The following is a 12,500-nucleotide window of genomic DNA, read 5'->3' on the forward strand; positions in this document are numbered from 1 at the left end:
TCTTCTTCTCGCCCTCCTCCCTCTCCTCATCCTTCTCCTCCTCCTCCTCCTCCTCCTTCTTCTTCTTCTTCTTCTTCTTCTTCTTCTTCTTCTTCTTCTTCTTCTTCTTCTTCTTCTTCTTCTTCTTCTTCTTCTTCTTCTCCTCCTCCTCCTCCTTCTTCTTCTTCTCCTTCTTCTTCTTCTTCTTGCACTCTTCCTCCTCCTCCCCCTTCTCCTCCTTCTCCTCCTCCTCCTCCTTCTTCTTCTTGTTGCTCTCCTCCTCCTCCTCCTTCCTTCTTCTCCTTAAATACCGATTGGAATCCTGCGCTGCACTGCCTGATTATTATCATTTTATGTGGGAAGCAATAGCAACAGCTGCCAAAATAATAGAAAGGAGAAGAAGAAGAAAAGGGGGTGGGGGGCGGGAGGGGGAGGGGGGGGTGGGGGTGGGGGTTGAAGAGGATGAGGAGGAAGAGGAGGAGGAGAACGATTAAATTGAGGATGGAAAAGAGGATGAGGAGGACAATGAAAAGAAGAAGAAGAAAAGTTTGACAATCATAAAAAAGCAGAAATTATGTCGTCGATAGTGATGATGATGATGACGATAGTGATCATGATGTTGATAATGACGACGCCAACAACAACAACAACCACGACGACAACGACGACGACGATGACGACAATCACGATGATGATGATGATGATGATGATGATGATGACAACCACAATCACAATCACGACCACGACCACGGCCATGACGGGCAACGATCCGAGATGCTTCCATTGGTTCAGTTTCCAGTCATTAGGCCCAAGCCGTTTGTGGACTCTGTCACAGTTGTGTGTCCAGCACATCATACACTCTTTGCGGATGAAGAATGGATCCCTTAGACCTGCTGTCCCGGGAAAACCCACCCTTACCTCCCTCCACATCCACACCCCTCCGTCTCCCACGCGCATGTGTGGGGTGTGTTTTTTGTTCGCGGGTTGTTGTTGTTTTTTTTTTTTCTTTTTTTTTTCTGTTTTGTTTTTTGTTGTTTTTTGTTGTTTTTTTTTTGGGGGGGGGCTGTTTTTTGTTGGGGTTTTTTGTTGTTGTTTTTTTCTTCGCTTCAGTCACGGGATAAGACAGGCTGTCAGTCAGTGTCTGCTTCGCCTGTCTATACCTGCAACTGCAGATGTTGCTCAACTTGAAAGCCATGTAGATAGGGGGTGTTGGGTGTGGGGGGTGGAGGTGGGGTAGGGTGGGGCGGCGGTGGAGGCAGGGGAGGGTGGGGAGTATTGTTTTTTTTTTTTTTTTTTTTTTATCACAACAGATTTATCTGTGTGAAATTCAGGCTGCTCTCCCCAGGGAGAGCGGGTCGATATACTGACAGCGCCACCCCCCTTTTTTTGCACCTGCTCGGCTAGCGCACGACATACACTGCACAACGTAACACAGCACAAGAATTTACTGGATAGCAGCACGGTCGCAAAGCTATTGTTGTCGTTGTTCTGGTTGTTTTTTTTTTTGTTTTTTGTTGTTGTTGTTGTTGTTTTTGTTTGTTTGTTGTTTTCTTTGTTTGGTTTTTTTTGTTGGTTTTTTTGTTGTTGTTGTTGTTTGTTTGTTTGTTTTTTCACCCTTTTCTTGTCGGTGTCTATTTCTTTCTTTCTGTCTTCTTTCTTTCTTTCTTTCTGTCTTTCTTTCTTCTTCTCGCTCTCCTCCCTCTCCTCCTCCTTCTCCTCCTCCTCCTACTCCTCCTCCTCCTCCTCCTCCTCCTCCTCCTCCTCCTTCTTCTTCTTCTTCTTCTTCTTCTTCTTCTTCTTCTTCTTCTTCTTCTTCTTCTTTGTCTTCTCCTCCTCCTCCTCCCCCTTCTCCTCCTCCTTCTTCTTCTTCTTCTTGCTCTCCTCCTCCTCCTCCTCCTCCTCCTCCTTCTTCTTCTTCTTGCTCTCCTCCTCCTTCCTTCTTCTCCTTAAATATCGATTGGAATGCTGCGCTGCACTGCCTAATTATTATCATTTGATGTGGGAAGCAATAGCAACAGCTGCCAAAATAATAGAAAGGAGAAGAAGAAGAAAAGGGGGTGGGGGCGGGAGGGGGACGGGGGGACGGGGGGGGGAGAGGAGGTTGAAGAGGATGAGGAGGAAGAGGAGGAGGAGAACGATAAAATTGAGGATGGAAAAGAGGATGAGGAGGACAATGAGAAGAAGAAGAGTTTGAGAATCATAAAAAAAGCAGAAATGATGATGTTGATAATGATGATGATGATGATGATGATGATGATGATGATGACGATAGTGATCATGAAGTTGATAATGACGACGCCAACAACAACAACAACAATCACGACGACAACGACGACGACGATGACGACAATCACGATGATGATGATGATGATGATGATGATGATGACAATCACAATCACGACCACGACCACGGCCATGACGGGCAACGATCCGAGATGCTTCCATTGGTTCAGTTTCCAGTCATTAGGCCCAAGCCGTTTCTGGACTCTGTCACAGTTGTGTGTCCAGCACATAATTATACACTCTTTACGGGTGAAGAATGAATGGATCCCTTAGACCTGCTGTCCCGGGAAAACCCACCCTTACCTCCCTCCACCCCCTCCCTTCCGTCTCCCACGCGCATGTGTGGGGGGGTGTTTTTTGTTCGCGGTTTTTTGTTTGTTTTTTGTTGTTGTTGTTTTTTTGGGGGGTGGCGTGGGGGGGGGGGGGGGGGGGGGGGGCTGTTTTTTTGTTGGTTTTTTTTGTTGGTTATTTTTTTCGCTTCAGTCACGGGATAAGACAGGCTGTCAGTCAGTGTCTGCTTCGCCTGTCTATACCTGCAACTGCAGATGTTGCTCAACTTGAAAGCCACGTAGATAGGGGGTGTGGGGTGTGGGGGGTGGAGGTGGGGTAGGGTGGGGCGGCGGTGGAGGCAGGGGAGGGTGGGGAGTATTGTATTTGTATTTGTTTTGTTTGTTTGTTTTTTGGTTTTTTTTTGTTTTGTTTTTTTATCACAACAGATTTCTCTGTGTGGAATTCAGGCTGCTCTCCCCAGGGAGAGCGCGTCGTTACACTGACAGCGCCACCCCCTTTTTTTGTATTATTTTCCTGCGTGCAGTTTTATTTCCTTTTCCTATCAAAGTGGATTTTTCTACAGAATTTTGCCAGCGACAACCCTTTTGTTGTCGTGGGTTCTTTTACGTGCGCTAAGTGCATGCTGCACACGGGACCTCGGTTTATCGTCACATCCGAATGACTAGCGTCCAGACCACCACTCAAGGTCTAGTGGAGGGGGAGAAAACATCGGCGGCTGAGCCGTGATTCGAACCAGCGCGCTGAGATTCTCTCGCTTCCTAGGAGGACGCGTTACCTCTAAGCCATCACTCCACAGTAGCGAGTAGCGAGTGGAGGTGAAGGGAGTGGCGTGTGTGTGAGGCGAGGAGCTGGTCTTGTTCTTGGGTTTTCCCTCTCTCATATATATATATATATATATATGTGTGTTTCCCTCTGTGTGTGTGTGTGTGTGTGTGTGTGTGTGTGTGTGTGTGTCTGTGTCTGTGTCTGTGTGTGTCTGTGTGTGTGTCTGTGTGTGTGTGTTTCACTGCAAGTATTCTCGATTTACAACTATTATGGGATACTTGAATGCAGCCTTCACTTGCTTGCACAAAGGGGTACACTAGGGTTCTTATTCAATGCATCGTGAATCAGTCATTAGTGGGTATGATCATCTGTGTCTTTTGAATTCTTCATGTTCTGGTTTCCAAGTTAACATGTGTTGGAATTTCTCAAAAGCATATCTTTGTTATACTGAAGGCAAGTACCGCCACGCTTTGAGCTGTATTTTTATTATATTTTAATACTTTTTTTTTTTAAACAAGGAACTTTGCTAATAAGAGTTCAAAGTCCACCCAGATGTTGGTGTATGAAACCAACCGATCGGCCTTGTTGGCACAATAGCAAAGTGGTTAAATCTTGGGACCTTCAATCTGAGGGTCCTAGGTTCCAATCTCGGTAACGGCGCCTGGTGGGTAAAGGGAGGGGATTTCTTTCCGATCTGACAGGTCAACACATGTTCAGACCTGCTGATGCCTGAGCCCTCTTCGTGTGTATACGGCAAGCAGAAGATTAAATGTGCACGTTAAAGCTCATGTAATCCATGTTAGCGTTGGATGGGTTAGTGAAACAAAAACACACTCAGCATACACCCTCCCGCCCCCACCCCCCACCCCCACCCCCGAAAACGGTGTGTGGCTGCCTACAAGGCGGAGTAAATAAGCAAAACGGTAACTCACCCCCCCAACCCCACCCTCCCCCTGCAACCCCCCCCCCCAAAAAAAAAAAAAAAAAAAAAAAAGTTACATGTCTGTCTGAGTGTATATGTGGTGCGTGCCTGAAATCTGCTTGAATGACACAGGAAACTAATGATGAGCGCTCGATGACAGCCACCGTCAGTTGGCTCTACCCAGGTAGGCAGCCTGTTGTGCAACATATGACCCCGTGTTTGTAAAGCGCTTAGAGCTTGGTCTCTGACCGAGGATAGGTGCTATATAATTCATTATACCCTACAGCTACATGCCTACTACAACTCCCCTGGAGCCAGTTGCATTGCTTGGACGGAAGAGCCTAGTATGGTCGTAACCCGCTACTAACTGTGTGTAGTATGGAACTGACCAATGGCGTACTTCGGTCAACGTAGACATTTCGTCACGTGTAACTGTCACAAAGTTAGAACCAAGCAATACAACTGGCACCTGGACCAGGACTACATGAGACCACTACAGAAAAATGAATAAATAAATAAATAAACAAATAAATAAATAAATAAATAAAAATAACAAACAACAGGGTGGTTCATTTAAACGGCGAAAATCGATAGATTTTTTTTTTTTTTAATCAGCTGAACAAAGCTTCGTTTTCATGTTTCCGGAATCCGTAAACTGTTCAGTTTATAATGAGAACTGTACCAAGCAAGAATAATAAACAAAACTAGAATAGTGTGTTGGTAGGAGAATATCCCTACCTGGCCCACAGGGGAAATTAACCATGGTACGAGTTAACTCTCTCCATACGAACGGCGAAAGAGACGACGTTAACAGCATTTCACCCCAATTACCATCATCAAAATATTGCAAGCGGAAGGCTCTTATACTGAAGAGGTGAATGTTGACAAAGAATACCACAATTCTGACGACGGAAGCTAAAGGTTGGGTCATTCAGACACCCACTGGACATCCGAGGGGTCTGTGTAGAGGAGAAGAGGACTGGCCGCACTGAGTGAGTTAACTCGTATCAAATCCAAATGAAAATCAAATTCAGCAGCACCAGCCCTCCGTTCCCCGCCATCCTGTGGTCGACAGCAGATGGAGCTTGACCAGAAAGATGTCCACACGGACCAACATCCATCTGCCATCCACATTCCTGGCTGAGCTCTGGTGACGACATGGGTATTTGTATGTGTTTTCGTTACTGTATGATATGGCACAAAAATGTTTAAGAAACAACAACAGCAGCAGCAACAGGAACAAAACCGAAAATGTCAATGATGGAATGAGGCTTTGGGTGGAGACATGGTCGGGGCGTGGGGTGGTGGTGGTGGTGGTGGTGGTGGTGTGTGTGTGTGTGGGGGGGGGAGTATCTGTACATGTTTGAAACGATCCAAATGAATATTATGTTTTTGTTCCCCATCAGAAACGAGTGTTTAATCGAACTGAAAGTTGTGTCCTGGAAATGGAGCAATTATAACTATCTTTATGAAGCAGCCCACATCGATCGGAATTTCATTCTTTCACGAACATAATGTAGATCTGTCAACTTTTCAAACTTCCCTGTCTCCATCACGGCACTTCGGCGTTGAAAATGAAAGAAAAAAGAAAGAAAAAAAGAAGAAGGAGGGTTTATGTGTGTGTGTGTGTGTGTGTGTGTGTGTGTGTGTGTGTGTGTGTGTGTGTGTGTGTGTGTGTGTGTGTGTGTGTGTGTGTGTGTGTGTGTGTGTGTGTGTGTGTGTGTGGGGGGGGGGGGGGGGAGCCAAAATCGCAAAACGAATTTTCCTGCATAATACAGACCATAGTCAATCCGCACATCGACCAGTGGATCGGAAGCTAAACCCTTCTAGACACTATGAATTATTGGCAAACAAATGTATTAACTATCCTACCACCTTCCTCTTTCGCCTCATTTTAATGTATTATCGCGAACTATCCATGCGATGCGGGTGCTAGTAATGAATATGCATAACGTAAGTAAATAACTATTGTTTGACACGATAAAGTCAAATACAGGAAATTGTAACCCAAGAAAAAAAATTACGTATCTACATAATAAACGTGATCCGATCGTAAGAAAAATTGTAAAGGCATGCACATACATTTTATTTCAGTTTAACAAGTCATTGCTTTCTCATCAGTCAAATCCAACTCCTCACTCGCAGGACTAGCTTGTTTGTTTCTTTGCTCTGTACTTGTCACTTACTGGCCGGGCGAGTCTGCATGCTTCGGTTCTGATTTGTTTGAAGTGTTTTTAATTTCAGTTATTGCTAGTAAAACTGCTTTCTCATAACCAGCTGTGTTTTCTGAGTATGTTAATATCGTGCTTCTGGGCGTTTATCCAGTTAATGTAAAGCAGTGTATTTAATTTGAATCCAGCCGACGACTTGCTTCTTTCCTTGACATTATCTGGCTCTCCACTTATTATTGTATCTGTCATCACCATTTTCCCAAACGCAGTTACCATTTCTCGAGGCGCGATACACCCTTCAGAATAACCAGCAGAGCCTTAGTACCTACATGCTAATGGCACAGATATTGTTTCAGAACGGTTTCCCCCATTGCTCAGTCAATGATGAACTCAGAGCGGTTCAGCTCACTGTTTGAACAAAGGAGAAACGAGTCCTCCCAGTGCGGAAGTCTGTATGGTCTCATGTCTTTGTCCAGGCCGGAAAAAAAAATAATCTCGATCGCTTTTCTGACATATTTCCTGGAACTGTCACGTCCCGGGCTAAGATATTCAATTTCTTTTCACCCCACGAAAACACGTGACCGCTATTTTTTTGTAGCATTCTCCTGGTGATGCGAAAGTGACTTGCTGATGATGGTAAAGGGTCACAATAAATTATTATCTAGTTGACCATCGTTCTAACTTTGTCACCTGTGTAATCATTGTCTCATCCATCATGATATGTCTGATAGATGACTGAATATTTTTGGCAGGCTTTCCTCGAAGTGTTTTCTGAAATTCTGATGTATCCACCCGAAAGGAAAGAGTACCCAAATTGCTTTGGCAAATCGATATAATTTTCACTAAAGCAATTATCTAAATTATAATTATAGTTAAAGCGGTCACAAGTTTTTGTGTCACACGTAGCTCGGTATTGCTTTGAATGTTACAAACGAATAAGAGAGAAAAAAAAATTGTAACATGGACTGACGTTTTTGTTTTTGTTTTTTTTTATCTTGATGGCCTTAACTGGACTGACACCATTTCGCATTTTGATGGCCATAGAAACAATTAACTGGACTGGCTTCATTTCATATCTTGATGGACATGGAAGCACTTAAATAGACACTGCACAGACCCCAACTGCATTATGTATTCCACTGCACTGGTTTAAGAAAGGTTTGACATCCAAGCTGCAATATGAAAAGTTTCCGATACGTGATATATATGTTATAAACTTTCTTCATTAAAAAAAAAAAATAATAAATAAATAATGCCTGTACTGCTAATCATTGATTTTATAACGCAAACCAGTTCATTATCATCACTGTTCCATGCTATGTGATTTATGGGCTTCGGTTGATTTATGTATTTGTTTGAATGCACAGCAGTGTGTGTGTATGTATGTGTATGTGTGTGTGTGTGTGTGTGTGTGTGTGTGTGTGTGTGTGTGTGTGTGTGCGTGCGTGTGTGCGCGCGCGCGCACGCGCGTGTGTGTGTGTGTGTGTGTGTGTGTGTGTGTGTGTGTGTGTGTGTGCGTGTGGTTGTGCGTGACCGTTCTTGTAGGTTTACATGCAATGGTGTGTGCGTGGAAATGCGGACGACAATGAATTAAAGAAATAGACAGACACATAGACAGACATACAGAGAAAATACATACGGACAGACAGCAGAGTGATATCTAGACCAACAGACCAAAGGAGTGTTTGGTTGGGGTATGAAAATGAACTTCAGACACACACACACACACACACACACACACACACACACACACACACACACACACACACACGCACACACGCACACTCAGACAAAGACACACACACACACACACACACACACACACACACACACACACACACACACACACACACACACACACACACACACACAGGGATAAATCATACAAATACAAACAATTTTGTGACCCAAGAAGGGCGCATCCTAATTTCTCAAGCACTTTATATAAAGTGATTCACGCACGTGTTTACGTGTTATTTCGCGGTTTGGTTTCTGTGGAATCTCCGAGTCCAAAGTTTGTATTGCAACTGGACGAAAACTGTACGTTATTTACGAATGGATTCACGAAGACAAAAAAAAAAAAAAAAAAAAAAAATATATATATATATATATATATATATATATATATATATATATATATATATATATATATATATATATTATATAAGTATTTTCTACTTTTCTGATATATGCATATGGGTTACCTGTTTATCTATTTGATCAACAGAGCAAATCAAGACTGTTTCGATTGGTTTAGTGTTCGTTATGCTAGCTTTAGATCATCCCACCATCGTATTGTTACGGTGCCTGAAAGTATTACTGACTGGGTCATCTCACTGTAAAAAAAAAAACTAAAAAAAAAGAAAAAAAAGTACCAAACGTGAACACATATGGTTGTCACGCTTCCATAGTGATGAAACGATGTCTTGAAAACAAACAACATGAATGGTGTTGAGATATATCGAGATGGCATGCTATAAAATAAGACTACGAAGCCGAGGAAACCTAGAGAGTAACAAAGACCTTTTTGTTCGTAAGCTGCAACTCTCACGTTCACTCGTATACACTAGTGGGCGTTTACTTGCATGATCGTTTTAACCCTTTCAGCACCAAGCTCGCATTTATGCACAGGCGTGGCAGAGGACCCATGTCACTGAAAGGTGGCCATTCGTTGGTCTGTTATCCATGAACCTACTGCTCTTAATGTTCGGTGGTAAGATAGGCCATATTTTCTGTACATCGCAGGGGGAATCCCCAGCTATTCTTAGCCAAGTCTTTTCTGTGTTTATATCACAAGTGAATTTGTACTCTAAATTGACTGGCGGTGAAAGGGTTAACTCCGCCATGTAGGCTTTCATCACAACAGATTGACAGTGTCCAGTTCGGCCAACAGCAAAGTGAGAGCTGTATTGTCAGTGTTTTCTCAATTAAAGTGGGAAATCATTTACAGACTTAGTCTTTTGTGAAGGACCATGACTCTCAATCTGGGAGGCAAAACTGTACTGGCTCTTAGTGCTGCTGCCTTGTGGGCTAGTTGGCCTGTGGGAACCGTCTCGAATGCTGAATGTCCAAGAACCCTCTTGGCCGAGAAAATGAGGGTGTAACTTGGGCAAGACACTCTCCGCTATAATCAAATTCTAGTTACCTCATATGCTGTTCTGATGGTCATAGTCGAACACGACTATCATACCTATAGGCAGTCATACTCCGTTTCGGAGTGGTGGGGTGGGGGTGGGTTGGATGGTTGGGAGGTTTGGGAGGGGGGGGGGACTGGGGGTTGGGGTGGGGGTGGAGGTGTTTCCACAATGCATCAAACGCTAATATGGATCAAGGGATCATTAGCGTGTGTATTGATCTTCTGCATGCGAGTGCACAATGAGGGAGTTCCGATACTAGCAGATCTGCACATCTCTTCTTCTTCTTCGTTCGTGGGCAGCAACTTCCACGTTCACTCGTATGTACACAAGTGGGCTTCTACGTACATGACCACTTTTACCCCGTCACGTAGGCATCCATACTCCGTTTTCGGGATTATGCACATCTGTGAAGCTAGCAGATCAGAAAGAAATCTGCACCCTTTACGTACTAAGTGCAGTGACCGGGATTCGAACCCGGGACCCTTAGATCCAAAGTCCAATGCTTTAACTGTTGTAATGGCTGTAAAGTCTCTGCTCAGTGCCAACTAGTGTTTCAGTTTCTCAAGAAGGCATTACTGCGTTCGGTCAATTCCATATACGCTACACCACACCTGCTAGCAAGGCAGATGACTGACAGCAGCATAACCTATCGCGCAAAATATGCGTGTACATATCAGAGTGGATTTCTTCTACTGAGTATTGCCAGAGGACAATTTCTTTACTGCCAGTGCGCCAAGTGCGCGATGCACACGGCATCTTGGTTTAATCACCTCATCCTAATGACTTGAAGATTCGTTTCATTTTCCAGTCAAACTTGGGAGAAAGGGTTTCAGTGGGAATCGAACCCACACCCTTACGGACACTGTATTGGCAGAAAAAAACTCTAAATTATTCTGCTACCTTCGTCTCAATCCAAACTAACTATTCAGTTGCTCTAATGACCGTCTTCGATATTGTTCTATTATGCGTTAATCTGCGGATGAAACACATAACATATGCCAGCGGAATACGAAGATGAATACAATGATGAATACAAAGACTGATCCGTGGGTAAATCGTAACACCATTCTTCACCGGGTTGTGTTCTGTTTGAAAGGGTCTAGGCAGGAGGGTAAGGCTTTACTCATCTGTGGATCCATTGTTTACTGGAGACATTCTATTGGATCTCTCTCTCTCTCTCTCTCTCTCTCTCTCTCTCTCTCTCTCTCTCTGTGTGTGTGTGTGTGTGTGTGTGTGTGTGTGTGTGTGTGTGTGTGTGTGTGTGTGTGTGTGTGTGTGTGTGTGTGTGTGTGTGTGTGTGTGTGTGTGTGTGTGTGTGTGTGTGTGTACGTGTGTCTGTGTGCATTAATTTTAGCAGCAGACGTGGAGAACCGTGTATGGATCAGTCCAAATGTTTTGACACGGTCCTTGAAACTGAGTCTGAATCTGAATCTATAAAGTCAATACATATCCAGTAAAACCCGCCCTTAGCACTGAAACAATTACCCATCACTGTCCAGGCTTTAAAAAAATAAAAAAAAAAAAATTAAAAAAACAAAAAAAACTTGGCCTTCATGACGTCTTCCATGACACCAAGCAGCGTCTCTCAGTCCATGCACTTGAGGTCTACTATTCCTTGGAATAATAACGTCACTTTCGGGGTCCAGCCCTCCGACACGTCAGAGATGGTGACTATGACGTCGTCAATCAATATGACGACAAAGACACCGATTATGACGCAGACTGTTCAGGTGAAGACCTTGCTGGAAAGCTACCCTCAGTACTGGGTTGGCTATTTCATCTACTACCATTTTCTCGTCATCATTCCCATCGTCGGATTTCCTGGAAACTTTCTCAGGTAAGGTAAGGTGAGGTAAGGTAAGGTAAGGTAGAGTAGGGTAAGGTAAAGTAACGTAAGGTAAAGTAGAGTAGGGTAAGGTTAAGGTAAGATAAGGTAAAGTAAGGTAAGGTAAGGCAAGATAAGGTAAAGTAAGGTAAGGTAAGGTAAAGTAAGGTACACGACCATTCGCTTTCATACATGTCTGTTTATAGACTGGAATAGAAACGAATGACACCCCCCCACACACACCGTGGGGATGCCGGGGGTCTTTCAGTATAGATCTGGAAATTCTGTGCTAGAAATGTCCTCTGTTCTTTCACTCTCTTTGTTTCTGCCTTTTTTTTTTCTTTCTTCGCTGTTGTCTTCTCTTTCTGCCTGGCTTCCCAGTCCATTCCCCCTGTCTTTTTTCAAGCAAGCCTTGACACTTTTTTTTTCTTCTCTTTTCCGCAGTCTGTGATGTACTATATGTGTTGTTTTCCTCTGGCGATTAGATAGTGACATGTAAACACTGGGATGGGCACTAGCTGCTCATTCTGCAGTGTTATTTGCCTATATGGCCTTTTTATGTAGTTTTTGTTTGGCTTTGAAGTATTGTTTTCCCTCTTTTTTTACGATTTTTGTTTGTAATCCGGAGATGATAAATTAAGCGGAATGGCTAGCGTCATCAGCATCAGCATGGTATAGTCTTATTCGTTATGAGGAGCTAAATGGTTGGGATATTGTGTCATGAACTGTATTTTGTGGGTTTGTTTTAAGTGGGTTTTTTTGTTTTGTCTTGTTTTATTTTGTTTTTGTTTGTTTTTTTAGATGGGACAGTTTTGTGCTGACGCGGTTGAGCATTTGTATGTTTGACAGTCCTGACACGTCCCTTTGCGATCGGCTGGACTATAAGCAGCACGAATAAGAATGGAAAAAAAAACAACCAACAACAACAACAACAACAACAACAACAACAACAACAAAAAAAAACAACAACAAAAAAACGAATGGCAGAAACAGGTAGAAAAAAATTAATGTGGAGTGATGGCCTAGAGGTAACGCGTCCGCCTAGGAAGGGAGAGAATCTGAGCGCGCTGATTCGAATCACGGCTCAGCCGCCGATATTTTCTCCCCCTCCACTACACCTTGACGCT

At 43.6% G+C, this 12,500-nt stretch overlaps 1 protein-coding gene across 1 annotated transcript in view; it reads left to right on the plus strand.

The window, feature by feature from the left end:
• The first annotated feature begins 11,260 nt into the window (after nucleotides 1-11,260).
• The window catches only part of LOC143290310 (uncharacterized), a 10,081-nt gene continuing 8,841 nt past the window's right edge, over nucleotides 11,261-12,500 (plus strand). The window contains exon 1 of the mRNA XM_076599662.1: nucleotides 11,261-11,385. Within this exon, the coding sequence (XP_076455777.1) occupies nucleotides 11,261-11,385 (125 nt within the window). The remainder of the gene's footprint in view (nucleotides 11,386-12,500) is intronic.

The sequence above is a fragment of the Babylonia areolata genome, chromosome 15 (genome assembly GCF_041734735.1).
Source record: "Babylonia areolata isolate BAREFJ2019XMU chromosome 15, ASM4173473v1, whole genome shotgun sequence".
Taxonomy (NCBI): domain Eukaryota; kingdom Metazoa; phylum Mollusca; class Gastropoda; order Neogastropoda; family Buccinidae; genus Babylonia; species Babylonia areolata.